This window comes from Vulpes vulpes, chromosome 3, assembly GCF_048418805.1.
Source record: "Vulpes vulpes isolate BD-2025 chromosome 3, VulVul3, whole genome shotgun sequence".
Taxonomy (NCBI): Eukaryota; Metazoa; Chordata; class Mammalia; order Carnivora; family Canidae; genus Vulpes; species Vulpes vulpes.
The window spans coordinates 43,224,020-43,241,470 of NC_132782.1; the positions used below are offsets into that span (position 1 = coordinate 43,224,020).

At 35.0% G+C, this 17,451-nt stretch overlaps 1 protein-coding gene across 1 annotated transcript in view; it reads left to right on the forward strand.

Annotated features, from left to right (window-relative positions):
• The first annotated feature begins 390 nt into the window (after positions 1 to 390).
• The window catches only part of BCHE (butyrylcholinesterase), a 58,861-nt gene continuing 41,800 nt past the window's right edge, over positions 391 to 17,451 (forward strand). Inside the window, exons 1-2 of the mRNA XM_026007705.2 lie at positions 391 to 696; positions 6,597 to 8,121. Of these exons, the coding sequence (XP_025863490.2) occupies positions 501 to 696; positions 6,597 to 8,121 (1,721 nt within the window). The 5' untranslated portion in view covers positions 391 to 500. The remainder of the gene's footprint in view (positions 697 to 6,596; positions 8,122 to 17,451) is intronic.

Sequence of the window (17,451 nt, forward strand, 5' to 3'; positions counted from 1 at the left end):
TAATATTATATATATTTTTCAAACAGTTTCAAATATATATATATTTCAATATTATATGTATTTTTCAGTTTCAAAAATATATATTTTTCAATATTATATATATATTTTTCAGTTTCAAATATATATTTTTTCAATATTATATATTTTTCAAACAGTTTCAAATATATATATTTTTCAATATTATATATATATTTCAAACAGTTTCAAATATATATTTTTTCAATATTATATATATATTTCAAACAGTTTCAAATATATATATTTTTCTTTTTTTCTTTTTTTTAAGGGGGGAAAACACCTTAAAAGTTCTGGTAGTATTTAAAAGGGAAAACACGTGCATTTCCTATTCCTTTCAGCTGCTGGTAGCTGAAGGTTCTGCACCCCCCCCCCGCCCCCGCAGCCAGCGCCTGCGCCCGCGCCCGCGCCCGCGCCCGAAGCAGGAGTCGGGTCCTACTCGGTGACCGATCCCTACGGCGCTGGAACCCTGAGCCTCGGAACAGATGTCGGGAGGTCCAGATTGGCTGCGTCCAGGGCCGGGGCGGCTGCCAACTCTCGCGAGCTTTGTCCGGGGGAGGGGATCGCGATGTCAGGGCAGCCCACTTTGCAGGCTGGAGCCGCCGCTGCAAACCGCGCCTCCCGAGGAGTTGCACGCTCGCCGCTCCCTGCAAACTTCTGCGCCGCGTCGCAGCGCGTCAGGTAAGCTGCGGGTGTCCAGGGGCACCTTACGGCGAGGCTCGCCCGGCAGGAGGAGCGTCACCCCTGCACTTGTGTGCTGTGCCCCTGGGTGCTCCGTGGAGCACGGTTATTGCAAGTGGGACAGATGCAGCCAGCGAGCGGACACATGCATCCCATCTGCCCGTTATTCAAGGGACCTAAACCGAGTCATTTGCCTGCGGAGGAAATAGCGAGATGTATTCAGCTCTGTGCGAAGGACCGTAGCAGCACTTGTGGAATCCCTGGGATGCGCGCTCTGAGCGCCCTCCCTGCGCGGGGACACTTCTGCGCTGTGTTTTACCCTTAAATGCATGATGCAGGGAATCTCTCCTGAAAAGAGTGACAAAAGTGGTCCCTGGCCAGTCTTACTCTATTTTTTTTTTCCTTTTTTCTTTTTCTTTTTTTTTTTTTTTTTTTTTTCTTTAAGTGGCATGAAAGAATAGTTCTCTTACTGTCTGGCTTGACACTGTACCTAATCATCATTTTGTCATCTGAAACTTTAACAGTATCATTGGCAAAGAATGAGGTCTAGGTTTCTTATATCTAAAAGAAAATTCTGTTTCCTAATTTGGTTTGCAAACTTTTCTCCCTGTGTCCTGTGTGCCCTTTAGGAAAAAGAAAATTTGCATTTAAAGTATAGCAATATATTGTGAATTTGCTATTATTTCTGTGATTATAGAAACAACTAGCAAATTTAGATTTTTCTGCTCATCCTACAGTCTTGTAAATCTGCCTTTGTTTTAGTGACATCAGTTCTTGTTTAATCAGAGGATTAAGCATTGAATATAAAATGTGTGAATGATTAAATTAAACTGAAATGTGACCCAAATTATTCCATGGTTTAGGATCTCTATTTATAATTTATTTTTTATTTCAAAAGTAGGCCTTCCAAATTTGTATAAATATATTACACAATAATAAACTCAGCGAGGAGTTTCCATCACTAGTCTGTCTATGCTTTCCATAATAAAAACTATCTCATACTTATGATAAACATAATTGTATTTCACTTATGTAAATAGTTACTTATTAGGGGATGGGCATGAGTTTTTGAAGAGTGACTTTAAATGAAAATCTTTAGAATTCTCTGTGAATTTGAAATAACATCACCTTTGAATGACAAATAAAATTGCTAATTGGATTAGCAAAGTTGTTTCAGCATCCTAGATTTATTTTTATTCTTGTTTATTTTTAATGACCTGCTTCTTTAACTGTAAGAAAATGTCTTGAGATCCACATTTCACTTTATTTTTTCACTTTTTAAAATATAAACTAATAATGTTTTGGCAAGTCACTTCTTGTTTATAAATTTAGTTTCTGCTTTGAGTCGTTTTTTGATAATAATTAATAATAACATATTTAAATTAATGCTTTCATGCCAAAATCTGCTCATTCTTAGAGACACTGCAGGTTGTTAGAGGGTCGTAATTGAATAGACATCAGTCAAACACCAGATTCAACTTTCAAAGACCCAAGATATCTCTCTAATAGTAAATGTTTGAATTACTTCAACTAAAAAAAAAAAAAAAAAAAAAAAAATTACTTCAACTATCTTCTTCCTGATTGAGGGCAGATTCGGATCTTACGCTTCTCATACCTAATATAGTGTCTTATATCTGTACACATTCTCTCAGTGCCTAGGGTACCCGAAGGATCCCTGAAAGACAGTGCTATAGTCTATTTATAAACAGACTTCCTCAGTTCCCCACTTCAGATAGCCTACAACAAAACAAGCTTTTTAGATTTGGTATAAAGGCTTAGTTGTTTTATTTTGACCAAATACATTTATAGGCGCTTGTTCTAGATCATATTATCTAGATGGCTCTTGCCCCACTATTTTAAGAAGGCTTATTTTTATATAGAAATGAATTTTATAACTTTAAAAAAAAACAGGAAAATTACACTCGGAGAAAACTATTATCAATATTTGCTTGACCATCTTTTAAGAAGTCCTTGGATGGCCAATTATTTTGAAAAGGTGGTTGACAATTAGCTATGGCAAATAAGTAGCTCTATCAATCATTTTATTACATCCGTATCTTAGGGCATAACATATATTTCTTAAAATTGATACTACTTTCAAAATTAATTCAAAAATGAAAAAATAATGGTTTTTTTTTGCATTTTTTTTAATTTTCAAAGTTACATTGTTAAAAGTTTGGAATATTTTCCAAAAATTGCCAGTAGATTTTGATATCCTGAAGCACTTGACAAACTAGGGATACTGTAGTCTTCATTATCTTAGGTTTTTCCCTCTTCCCACTCCCTTCATTCATTTTCTTTTGCAATTCCAAAGGAGGACTCCTGCCTTTCTTTCAAAAACTATGGCAGTAAGTGAATTAAATTCCAATACTCACTTGTAGTTGGTATGGAAAATTTCCCCATTCTTTATGATAAATGGATTATATATTCCCGAAGTTTAAATTGTTTATTTAATGTGACATTATTCAACTTGCACCAGAATTTATTGAAGAAAGACAAATGAAGTTTTCGTTAATGTTTTAATTATTAATAAAGATTTGGATATATAGGCTAATTATATTTTCTCAGTCTCCTTTATTCCTCCTTTGATTATTTAATCATGTGATAACATATACTAAAAACATAAAGCAACCTGTTAAAATAGAGAATACTGGATTATGAAAAGGACAACATAATGCTTATTTAAATAAGGGCTGCAGCTAACTATGAAAATATTAGCCTACACTAACCTAGCAATGTGGACATGCATATTTTCATGTTAAAGTCTAAACTTAATAATATGGTATATAAGCGCTCCAACAGGTAGCATGGTGGTGAGTTGGAATTATATTGCCATTCTCACAGTGAATGCATGCTTACAATGATTTTTTTGAATGTTACTAATCACATTATTTGTGAGCTGATGACTCACAGATCATCCTTGAGAAAGCAAGATAATTACTTGCCTAAATCATACTATATAACATTAACATCTATTCAGCACAAGCATAAATAAAAACATACAAGACACAGCTATGTAAACCAAGCTAAGTGACATGGAATGATACTATAACCTTTTAAGTGTTATAATAGATATTCTTTTTAGTATTCAAGGAAAATTATTGCATTTATTAATTACATACAAAACCAAAATGTTTTGGTAGTATATTATACTTGCTGTGCAATATAATTATTAAAGCATACAACAAACATTTGAAAATTATCAGAGACCAAAAATCACATAGCATTAAGTGTTTGGTTTATAAAGGTAAAATAATGTTTATATAAAACCAAGAAAAAAAAAACAGACAATCTTTACACTCAGAAGAACATTGCTTGAGCGGGGCCACAGGGAGGAATGAGTACAACCAGACATGCTGCAATGAATCTGTTGAAATGTAGGTTAGAGTTAACCCGATTTGTGTCTTAATTCCTATTTTCTTTGCAAAGCAGGTTTTTAAAAAAGAAAAAAAAAATCCATTGCTGCACTTTTTTCTTCAAATGTCCCCTCCATCTATTTAAGAGAAAGGGTTTAGAAATTATCAGAAGGACTTAAAAAGTAAGACTGCGGTTGGTATGCCTCTAAAACTCCTGAACTGTCAGAAATATAAAATTTCAGTAGTAAGTGCTAAGTCTACCAGAAGCTTCACATTATTACTACATTATCACAATGTTATGATATCATATATTATAGTTATCATAATTTATCATAAATATTATAGCATATCATAATAGTATAGAAATCATAAATATAAGAGTACAGAAATAGTATTAAAGTATTATATACTTCAATAACATTTTAATGGTCTTTACAGGTTCAGTTGTATCAAAATTGACAGTATAAAATAATCAGTTTTTTAAAAAAACTTATTAGCTTAATAATCATTATAGATAGACATATATGTGTATATATATGCATAAATATATAGACATTGATATAATTAAATCTAGATATATAGATATAAACAGAAACAGAGGTAGAGATATCTGTAAGTACACTAACAAAATACTGTACACAGTTGATCAATTTATCCAGATCTTTTGGGGGCTCAAAACATACTGGCTGATCACTAGCTATACCATTAGCGGTGGCAAATGAGGTTGATTTAACATTTGAGAATCCTAATCTTGTGACAGTTTTCAGGATAATACTTTATTTTCTCTACCTTCTGAGACAACCTAAATTAAAAAAAAAAAAAAAACACTAATACAAATTCTCAAAGCTCACAGGATTAGCTTCTTAGGCACATAGATTGTATTTACAATTACAGTATGAGAAAATAATACAGAAAAGGTTGTGTACATTTGCGGACCTTTGGTATCATTGTGTGGAGGAGAATCGGTGTTTGTATTTGACTGTTTCAATCAGGTTTTATTCCAGTTATATAAAGATGTTAGTTCTTTAAAATAATATGGGCATTACATTTCTGTGTCCCTCTGTGTCATGTGAAGTTTCAGAATCTGATTTTTAAGTGTTACCAACTTTAAGGCAACTCGGTGTGCATTATGAATTTTTTAGACGATGGATTGATTTATTTGACAGAGAACAAGCACTAGTGCAAGTGGGGACAGGGGCCGATAAGGGAGAGGGAGCGTGGAGCCCCATGCTGCTAGATCACAGGACCCATGAAATCATGGCCTGAGCTGAAACCAAGAGTAGAATGCCCACCCCACTGAGCCACCCAGGTGCCCCACATTATGAATTTTTAATAAAACTGATTTCCACCAGCAATCTTTTCATGTCATCAATAAATATTATTTAATAAAATGTCAAAAGTTATGATTTGATAGGTCTTCAAGATTCCTTTTTCTTCCTCTACTCTTCCCAGTAGTTCCTTAGCCTTAGTCCTCTTAATCTCACTTATTTTGTCCACTATCAAAACACAAGTGATCCAACCATGTTGACACATTTAACCTCACCAGTCGCATATACTTTAATCAATTAACAAATAACATTGAGTAATCTCTGAGTGTAAAATTCCTTCAAAGTATCTCCTCTCACACATCATATTATCAGCTGCTGCTTCTCTCCACTGACATTGTAATTCAGGTGGAGAAGGCTTTCTTTGTTACTCACTTCCAAAGAAATTGTCTGGTATACACCCACAGCCCTCTCTTCCAGTTTTCCCCCATAGTTCTTTAAAGTGGTAGCAGATTTGTGGTAGCAGATATGTTAATTTTCACAGTTTTTAGGAGAAATGACAACTGCTGTATTTTTGTTACTTAATATCCTATGAATAAATCATCCAAATTCTCTTCTGGGTTGTGGAGAGGAAGAAACCACGAAACAAAAAGGACCACAGAAGGGACCATGGAAACAGAAAAAGCCAGTAACAGAAGTCTGGGGATCCTTAAAGGTTCTCAATCTACTTCACAGTTCTGTCAAGAGCTGGGTGACCGGGAAAGCACCGCACACATTTCCGACAATACATGACCTTATGTTTCCTCCTCTAACTGAGGTAGAATTATAACTGTCATAAGTTGTCTGCCACTTAATGCCCCTTTTGGCATGTCTGTGTACAGTAAAAAAAGTATAAATCTACATGCCTGGGACAAACTTCTGCTTTAAAATACTTAATCTTCCAAAAAATAAAATAAAATAATAAAATAAAATAAAATAAAATAAAATACTTAATCTTCCTTACAGAGACTTAATAATGAATCTTTCTAAAATGAAACAATTTCTACTCTCCCATTCCACTTATTTCTATTCTAAATTGAAAAGTGAAATATTTCCAAGCATTTTCTGTGTGTATGTGTATGTGTGTATGTTTACAAAACCTGTTTCATACTAGCAGATTTATTAGTTTTCATAATTGGTAGGATTAATAAGAACTACTGTATTTCGGCTAATTATCATAAATAAAATATAATATTTGATGCATGAGGCTTTTAAAACTTCCTAATTACCTCTCTTTCAGAAATCAATATGCAGAGCAAGGGTACAATCCTAAGCATCCGACTTCTCTTGTGGTTTCTTCTGCTCTGGGTGCTTATCGGGAAGTCACACACCGAAGAAGACATCGTAATTACAACCAAGAATGGAAAAGTCCGAGGGATGAACTTGCCGGTTCTTGGTGGCACAGTCACAGCCTTTCTTGGAATTCCCTATGCACAGCCACCTCTTGGTAGACTTCGATTCAAAAAGCCACAATTCTTGACCAAATGGTCCGATATTTGGAATGCCACAAAATATGCAAATTCTTGCTATCAGAACACAGATCAAAGTTTCCCAGGTTTCCCTGGATCCGAGATGTGGAACCCAAACACTGATCTCAGCGAAGACTGTTTATATCTGAATGTGTGGATTCCAACACCTAAACCAAAAAACGCCACTGTAATGATATGGATCTATGGTGGTGGTTTTCAAACAGGAACATCATCTTTACCTGTTTATGATGGCAAATTTCTGGCTCGGGTTGAAAGAGTTATTGTCGTCTCAATGAACTATAGGGTGGGGGCCCTAGGATTCTTAGCTTTACCAGGAAATCCCGAGGCCCCAGGGAACCTGGGCTTATTTGACCAACAACTGGCACTTCAGTGGGTGCAAAAGAACATAGCAGCCTTTGGTGGAAATCCTAAAAGTGTAACTCTCTTTGGAGAAAGTGCAGGGGCAGGTTCGGTTGGCCTTCACCTACTTTCTCCTGGAAGCCAACCGCTGTTTACCAGAGCCATTCTGCAAAGTGGATCCTCTAATGCCCCTTGGGCAGTAATGTCTCTTGAAGAAGCCAGGAACAGAACGTTGACCTTGGCTAAATTTATTGGTTGCTCTAGAGAAAATGAGACGGAGATAATCAGATGCCTTCGAAACAAAGATCCCCAGGAAATTCTACTGAATGAAGTATTGGTTGTCCCCTCTGATACTCTTTTGTCTGTAAACTTTGGTCCAATTGTGGATGGGGATTTTCTCACTGACATGCCCGACACACTACTCCAACTTGGACAGTTCAAAAAAGCCCAGATCTTGGTGGGTGTTAACAAAGATGAAGGGACAGCATTTTTAGTATATCGTGCTCCTGGTTTCAGCAAAGATAACGACAGTATCATAACTAGAAAAGAATTTCAAGAAGGCTTAAAAATGTATTTTCCAGGAGTGAGTGAATTTGGAAGGGAATCGATCCTTTTTTATTATGTAGACTTGTTAGATGATCAGAGGGATGAAAAATACCGTGACGCATTGGACGATGTTCTTGGCGATTACAATATCATATGCCCTGCCTTGGAGTTCACCAAAAAGTTCTCAGAATTGGGAAATAATGCCTTTTTCTACTATTTTGAACACCGATCCTCCCAACTTCCTTGGCCAGAATGGATGGGAGTGATGCATGGTTATGAAATTGAATTTGTCTTTGGTTTACCTCTGGAAAGAAGAGCTAATTACACAAAAGCTGAGGAAATTTTGAGTAGATCCATAATGAAATACTGGGCAACTTTTGCAAAATATGGGTAAGTGCTGATTTTTTGTAATTGTTCTTGTTTGATTTTTATTTGGTTTTGCTTAGCTCGGCTTGCTCTCTGGTATAGACTTCATTAAAGGCACAGAAATGTTTTATTATTTTATTTTACTATTTTATTATTTATTCTTTTTTGTACCATAGGCTACTTTGGGGTTTTATTAATATAATGGATTTCAATTTCTTGCATCAAGGTGCTAAAAGAAATCAGCGAAGAACTATTATGAAAAATATTTTCTGATATCATTTCCAAAGGACTGCAAAGTACTTTCGTAATATTAGCCAAAGTTTATATGCTAATAGATGTTTACCTTGAAAACTAAAGTTATTATGACCACACTTTTTAACTTGAGAGTTTATAGAGTTTCCAGTTTAGGGAAGAGTAGGAATATGTCTTCTTTCATGCTCATAAGCAGATATAGTGGTAACCGATAGGTAGAAAAACATATTGCCATTCAGGAAAATCAAAGCACAGGATGGTGGTGGAGTTGGCCCTCAGATTACTTCGAAAACAAATGCAGAATTCCGCATTTTATCGATTTTTTTCCCTAATAGGTTTGTTCAGAGCTTTCAGGTGATGTGTATTGGACAGGAGAAGCTACGAGTGTTCTCGCATTAGCTAAGCTGCCTCCCACTTGAACAGCTATATGGCCGACATTAGATAATCAGAAGTATGTTAGAAGAAACTATTTTTCTTCCTATGTCACAAATATTGTGATATTATGTCCCCAAGAGTCAGAAGAAAATAATCTGTTCAAATATATTTTCTAAATTGTATCTCTTAAATATACAAACGCATGGTAGAGAAAATAAGGGTTTTTTTTTTTTGCAACCCCCAAAATAATTTTATGCATTGGGATCATTTGTATCAGTGAGAAAAACAAAAGAAAGAGAAGTTCAGACATACATCTGTTTTTATTTTTTTTTTAATTTTTTTTTCATACATCTGTTTTTAAAAGGAGTCCTGACAGAAACTCACAACTTGATAGATGCTTTAATCCAATCTGTCATATTATCTTTTATAATTGAAAAGAATGTTGATAGTGATATTATTGCTTTCTGGTTTTCTCTTCCAACCTCCATTTGAAATTCATTATCTCTTCGTGTCACTATATAAATCTTCTACAAAGTACTTGTATCATATAATTCTTCTCAAACGTTTTTTAGTGCTTATCCACTGCGTCTAAACCGAAAATTCTTTTGTCTGTCATTAAGAGACCTCTATAATCTTACTGCGGCTCAGTTTCCCCAACAGTGCCTGGCTTCCAATGATCTCATGAAAGCCGAAGATTGTAAGCTTAATATACCTTGGAGCCTGCTCTTGCTCTGCACCCTGCTGAGAACATGTTCCCCTCTCCCTTTTAATGACACAAGTCCTACTTTATTTGAGGTCCTGAGCACCCACATGTGTCGCCAAGTGTATCTTTAATTCCTAGAGTGGTAATTGCTTTGGACCTCTTTTTCCTTCTCAACAGAAGTTATTGACTGTAACTTGTCTCTGTGTGTTTTCTCACTGTATGCTGAGCCTCCCAGACTATAATGAAGTAGCTTCTGAAAAGAGAAACTGGTTTTACTGGAAACTCATGGAAGTACTGGCATAGGCATATGACAAATTCATCAGACATCTGGTTATCAAATGATTGAACAAAAACAAGTAAAGGCTAGAATGAGCAAAAATGTACCTATGTTCAAGATATGCAGACTATTAATTTATCTGTAGTTGTGCAATGTCTTATGACTTCTCCACATCAGCTTCAATTTCTGCTAAAGAAGGATCATCATTTCTAGAGCAGCGGTACAGTTATTTCTAACTCATTTTGTTCTCACCCTAAAGGCTAGATCTATATTAAATCATTTTAATATGTTTTAAATTCTTACGATTCTAGATATTATAAAGAATTTAAGGAGATATGTTTCTTAAAATTATTGATGCCTGTAATTTTTAAAAGACTTTAAATTTTACATGTCTTTGAAGACAGTCTTTGACACTTAGTAGAATAGATTGTCTAACCCTAATCTACTTCTGTGATTAACATATTTTCGTGGGAAATACATGGAGGTTGACATATTTCAATTATAATGATAAATTCATATAAATAAGATTATAAACTATAAAGATTAGGGGAAATTTTTTAAAGCAGTTTAGTTATCACAAGAGGTCATTTTAGCTGGGAAGTTACTTTACAGTCCATATTTGCATAGTCCAACAGAAATAATAATACTTCTTATGTGTTGAGAGTTGATGGCAAACATGATGTTAATCTCCTGGTATACATTATCTGTCTTCAAAGCACAACCGTGAATAAAAATAGAAGCTTAGAATGGTCGAGTAAACTCCAGTGGAAGCAAAGGTGGTAAATGTACAGTTTATAAATCCATCCACATCTATCTGACCACAAAAGTGATATATTCTAACTCCGTGGTTATCAATGCAGGGAGATTAATCCCCTAGCCCCTCACCTTCCCACCCCTGGGAACATGCAATGATGTCTGGAGCTGGATTTGAGTGTCACAACGGAGAGTGAGGCTGATCCTAGCAAGGTAGAGTCCAGGGATGCTCCTACACCTCCTCAAAACACAAAATAGCCCCCACACCAACAAAAAATTATTCATTCCAAATGTTAGTAATACCAAGCTTGAGAAACTGCAGGTTTCGGCTTCTTCATAAGCCCAAAATGACACATTAAGAAAGTGAAAAAGCAGAACTAGGATCTGTAATAAATTACTCAGGAAAACGAGTTTTCAAGTTCATGGTTCATAAAATGTTTTAGCAAATTCTCCTTCTTAAATCCTGTCTAGTATGCATTGTGGTTTTTGTTGCAATTAAATTCAAAATAAGGGGTGCCTGGGTGGCTCAGTTGATTGAGTGTCTGAATCTTGGCCTCAGCTCCTGTCTTGGCCTTAAGGTCGTTAGTTCAAACCCCTCCTGTTGGGCTCCACACTGGGAGTGGAGCCTACTTTAAAAAAATTTTTAATTCAAAATAATTTTGAATTTTTCTTGGTGATTTGTATTATTTTGCCAATGGCTCCTTTAGTAAACTATTATTTAACTCCCAATTATTTGGATAATTTCTAGATGTTTTGTTGTTGATTTCTAAATTAATTCCATTTTAGTAATAGGCAATACTCTGTAAGATTTTCATCATTGAAATATATTAAAAACTATTTAATAACCCAGCATATGAGCTATATTGGTGATTATTTTATGTGCTCTTCCATTACCTGGTATGGTGTGTTCTGTAAATTTATTAGTTGATGGTCACTCAGGTCTTCTCATATTCTCCCTAATATTTTTGTTTCAAATACTGAGAGAGAGGTATTGACATCTTCAACTGTAATTGTGGTATTAATCATTTATCCATTTGGCTCTGCTAATTTCTTTTAATATTTTCAAACTGTGGTATTAATTTTAAATCCATGCTATTAATTTCCATGCATATTTAGGATTATTTAGTCCTGATTATTTTTATCATTATGAAATGTCTCTTTTCATCCCAAAGTTGGCTTTGTGTAATATCAAGATAGACATGCCAAGTTTCTCATACTTGAGTTTACATATTTTATCCCACTTGTATTTTTAAAGAAATCTTCCTTACAGTTGAGTTGGTATGATTGATTCACTTAATATTTAATGTATTTTTCAATATGATTTTAGGTATATCATCCTGGTTTTTTTTAATTCATTTTTCCTGTTGCTCCTTTGCAGCTTTCTTTTTTTTTTTTGCATTAATTAAAATGTTTTTTATCATTCCATTTTATTTGTATAAAGACATTTTAATTTGCCCTTAGTATTTTTTTTCCAGTGGCTGCTTAGGGCTAGCAATTGTTTAACTTGTGAAGTCAACCTAGAGTTAATACTGAAACATTTTGCATTTTGCTACTGGCATTTCCCACTTTCTTCACAATTCTCGTTTCCCATTTTCCCTGTTCCCCTTACTACTTCACAAATGCAAGAAACTAACAATACTGTTCCATGTATTCTCAATGTTTTTTGTATTGCTGTCGTATGTTTAGGCAATGTGTAGTACAAAATCTCTCTTAATATATTACTTGCTTTAAACCATCAGTTATGGGATGCCTAGGTGGCTCAGCAGGTAAAGCGTCTGCCTTCAGCTTAGGGTGTGATCCTAGAGTCCCGGGATCGAGTCCCACATTGGGCCCCCTGCATGGAGCCTGCTTCTCCCTCTGCCTGTGTCTCTGCCTCTCTCTCTCTCTCTCTCTCTCATTTCTCTCTCCTCTCTCTCTTTGTATCTCATGAATAAATAAAATCTTTTTGAAAATTTTTTTAAAATGAACCATCAGTTATATTTGTGTAAATTAATAAAAGAAAAAATGGTCTATGTACCCAAAGGATTGCCATTTCTAACCTTTATTCTTACCTATGGATTCCAGTATTCATGTGTTATCCTTCCCTTCATGCTGAGGAACATTCTTTAGGATTTCTCATTGTGTAGGTTGGCTAGTTACAAATTCATCACTTTCCATTATCTGGAAATGCTTTTTTTTTTTTTTTTTTTTTTTTTTTTACTTCCATTGAAGGATATTTTTTAAGAATATAGAATTCTGAGTTGATTTTTTTTCTTTTCCATTATCTTCTTGTCTCTCTAGTACTGATGCAAAGTGAGCTTTTATTCATATGACTTTCCCCCTGTATGCAATATCTTTTTTTTTCTCACCCCTTTGGGTTGATTTTAAATTTTTCTCTTTATCTTGAATTTTCAATAGTTTGTCCATGACATTAAGTGTAATTTTTTTTCAGTCTGAAGTTCACTTAGATTCTTCTTGTTGATTTTTAATGTCATGTTTGAGATATTTTGGGTCAACATTTCATTGAATATTCTTTCTGCCTCTTTCCCATTCTCATCTCTTTCTAAAACTCCAATTATATGTATACTACATTGTTTAAAATTTCATAGGTCACTAAATTTCTGTTCCCATTTCTTCAGTTTTGCTTCTGTTTTTCAAATTAATACTCTTAATTGATTTCTCTGCAAGCTCACTACCCTTCTAATCTTCTCCAATTTGTGGCTGAAACTATCCAACGAATTCTTTATTTAATTTTAGTTTTCAGATAAAAATTTCTCTTTTTTAAAAATAATTTCATTTATTTGCCAAGAGTCCCTTCCTGTCTCCTATTTAAAAAGATATTATTTTTTTGAGTTCTTGAATATATTTAAAATAGCTTTAAATTTTTGTTTGCTCATCGAATATCTTGTTCATAGATTCAGTTTCCATTTTCCTATTTATTTGCATGGTTAGTAATTTATGGATTTATACTGGACTTTGTGGATTATACGCAGCAAAAATCCTATATTATTGTATCATTTTTTGAAGAATGTATGCTTGCATTTGAGAATGCTTTTCTATTTTACCAGGCCATTCAATTAAAGGGTGTGTGTAGGTTTGAGTTTGTCTCAAATGTGTAACAGGCATGTTTTTATATTTTGTTAGAGTGGATCCAGAGGAGGTCCAAGATATTATATAGATCCTCTAACTTGGCAGAACTTAAACACAAAAGTCGTCTTCACTGAGGATATGGCAAGTACTTGGTTTAAGGGTCTGCTAGGATGGGGTAGCCTAGGTCTTATTGTGTTCCTTACTTCTAAGGCTTGGCCCTCCATCCAGGTGGACGCTAAGTATTGAAGAGGTATTAGTGAGATATAAATGAATGCTGACAACATTTTTTTTTAAGATCTTATTTATTTATTCATGAGAGACACAGAGAGAGGCACAGGCAGAGGGAGAAGCAGGCTCCATCCATGCCAGATGTCTGACTTGGGACTCGATCCCAGGTCTCCAGGATCACGCCCCGGGCTGAAGGTGGCGCTAAACCACTGAGCCACCGGGGCTGCCGGAATGCTGACAACATTATGATAGTTATTCGCTCTCCAACTTTCCCCATCTCTCTTCTGCTCTCAGCCCTGCAGCATCTTCTCTGATCAGCCTCTTTAGACTCTCTCCCTGTATATATTCAGCCCAGGACTCAGCTAAAGATCTGTAGGGAATCCCTGCAGAGACTTTGAGCCTCACTCCTCCTTTTTCTGAAGTCCTGCCCCACAGACTCCAGCTTCTGTATCCAGGAGCTCTTATTTCTCTGTCTTAACCTCGCTGGAGCTACTCTACTGCTTAGGTTCAAGCTCCCTGCATCTTGGACAAGAAATTCTCCTTATGGGATAACCAGGGTAAACATGGGCTCACTTTGGATTTCCCTGCTCTCAAATAACACAGACTTGTGCTGCCTGTTATCCAGTTCCTGAAACCCACTGCCTTGTGTTTTTGTTTTGTTTTGTTTTTGTCTACTTTTATAATCGTTTATGGTGGAAAAGCTAATCCAGTTCAAACCACTTCATCATAGATGAACATAAAGGCCCGAACTCCCCACGTTTGTATTTTAAGGGAACCTTAACCTTTATATTTCTCATTCAGTTATATGAAATTCCTTTTTTGCAGTTACTTTAGAATATCATATTAGTTTCCAAGACATATAAAAGCCTTTTTAGTTTGACTTCTTGGCAAAAGTAAGAGAACGTTATTCTGTGGTAGCACTAAATTGTAATCAAATTTAGTATATTTAGTTGTAGTGTTTTAAATTCCTTATAAAACAGAAGCCAAAATATCATGTAAGCTTTTGCTAGTTGTAATTACCACCTGTATGTACTTTGCTTACTCCTGCTTTTCCCTCAATCCCATCTTTGAAAATGAATTTAAAACCTTACCCAAATAGCACACAGGTCCGTATATGCATTACATCCAATACTCTATACTAACACATGTTGAAATATAAATTCACATATATATCCATCAATCATTCATCCAAGCAATAACTTGATGGCCAAGAAACTAAATTAAGCAAAATTTAATGACATCCATTCAGCACTATTCCAATTATACAGGAAATTGGTGAAATCAAACTTGATTTATCAGAGAAACCAGAGCAGCTAAAGAAAGTAAATAGCCAAAATATAATTAGTAGCAGAATGTAAGATAGTGGAGGATCATTGTTCCAGGACCTTTCCAGTTGCTTCCTACTATTTCAGATCATCTTTTGTTTACTCTGTCCTCTCCAGGTGCTATATTCAAAGCTCCTCCCGTGTACAGCTTCAAGGGGAGCCATTCACGGCCTAGTTACACAGGTGTCCCAATTGTATGGGACAGCTCTGATGGGTCCAGTGTTAATCTTCCTACAGATCTTATGTTTATATCACTTTAGTTACTTAAAACTCCCTACTGTTTTTCCCTTTCTGCAAAATGGTGCTATAAATATATCCCTCTTACTGACATATTTAAATAGTACCTAATTATTTACGGTTAATTGCATTCCTCCCTGCCATTAAAAAAAATTATTTTTCCCCTTCCAGGCACAAACCACTTCAATCTATTCTTATCTAAGATCAAACTTGCCTTTCCCCCAAAAATGTACAATTGTTTGACTTCCCAGATCCACGTTTTCAAATAAATAAAATTTAGGCAGTTAACTCACTTCTGTTTGTTTGGAAATAATCCATGTATTCAGAATCCCTCTAAAGTGGTTAACATTTCCTAACATATTTTTTTTTTTTTTGCCAGAAATAAATGTTATGGCACACTTTTCTTTTGTCCTATTTTGACATCATGAAACCAAAAAAAGACTACTTGACAAAGTATTTGTAACTTGACTGCAGCTTATCTGCTGCTACTCTCATGTATTTTATTTATTTATTTATTCCTTTGCACTGGAAGAAACCTTATCACAGATGGAACAATTATTAAGTGGAAATAAAAATTCACTACTAAACTCTTGGTTGCATGATTCACCAATCTATTAAAAAAATAAGAACAGTTCCTGATTTCTGTACTGGGGAGTAGGTGTGATTAAATTAAAAGCTAAGCCATAATTTCTTAGTGCACAAGACTTTTTTCAGTAATTGAGACAATTTAAAAATAGGCATGCTTCCATGTACTAAATTGTAATTATAATGATTACAAATTTCAGATTTGCCAGATTTCTAATGCAATGACCTTTGTTTCTGATTTGGAATATATATATATACACACACACACACACATTAGGGATGGGTCCTTCATATACATGGCTATAACTTCACTATACTAGTAGAACGCACATGTTAACAATGTATTTTCTACTATTCATAATGTGAAGTGGATTTAATAATAGTAGGGTTTAATAGGTAGAATTCTATCTTGTTTACTTATATTTGACACAGGAAATAAAGTGATTGAAAGAACAATATTTCAACCCCCCCTTATTTTTCAAGTGAGTGTATTTTCTTAGTGTGTGTGTTTTTTTTTAACCTCCTGCCATCGTTTTGTTTTCAAAAGATAATAGAAAAACTGAGGAAAATCAGAGAAAGCATAAGTAGAGAACCAGTGCTGCTTCTTTCTAAATCTCAGTGTAGGAATTAATATGTGTCCCTACTGGTTATGTAAAGTTTGTATGAATCCCTTCACCAAAAAAATAATTTTCAAATTGCACTTAGAATTATTTTTATTTTCTGTTCCAGCTGAACCAAATATATAGTCTAGGACTTCATTACAACACGTTTCTTAACAAGCGTTGCCTTGAGTATAGCAAAAGGATAGCAGTTGTGTTAATGTGAATGATACCGTTACACTGGTAAGGTATGAAGTATATAGGTTCTATTATTAGAATGAAAAAATGCTGAGATGATGACGCTGTCTAACATTTCAGATGAGAAGAGTGTGGTCCATAGAAGAAAAGTGAATTGGAGCTAATAGGTGACAGAACAAAGATTAACTATGACTCAAGACTATTAACTTTCATTTCCTTGTATTATCCATTCACCGGGCTGCCTTCACCATGAATTATTGAAAGCAGTCATTAAACAGCCTTAGGAAATGCATTTGGTTGCAAACTAATAATTTTAACATGTTAGCATGCTGATACCTGCCTGGTTAATGCTACAGGGGTAAGGGCAGAGAACAGACTAAAATTAGACATCATGAGATGTAGAGACACGTTTAAGTTTGTCAAAGACTGTCATCTGGCCATCTAGTGCAATTATTATCAGGCTTATAATTAGATTTTCTGACAGATAATAGTTCATGTGGTTTCCGGAGTGAAGAAAAAAATCCGTACCCTCTGATTCTGTAATTATTTGTGGTACATTATCATAATTAACCTAACTGAAACATTTTGATGACTTTGCAAAAGGGTCAGGGTTCCAATCCCCTTGGATTTATTTTATTGCTATCATGACAGCATCAGTGTTCTTTCACTTCAAATTCTGCCCCCGCTTCAGGAATTAGGTGAGAAATTACCCAGTAAGGAATAAAACAATGAATAGGAGATGCAGTGTTCCTG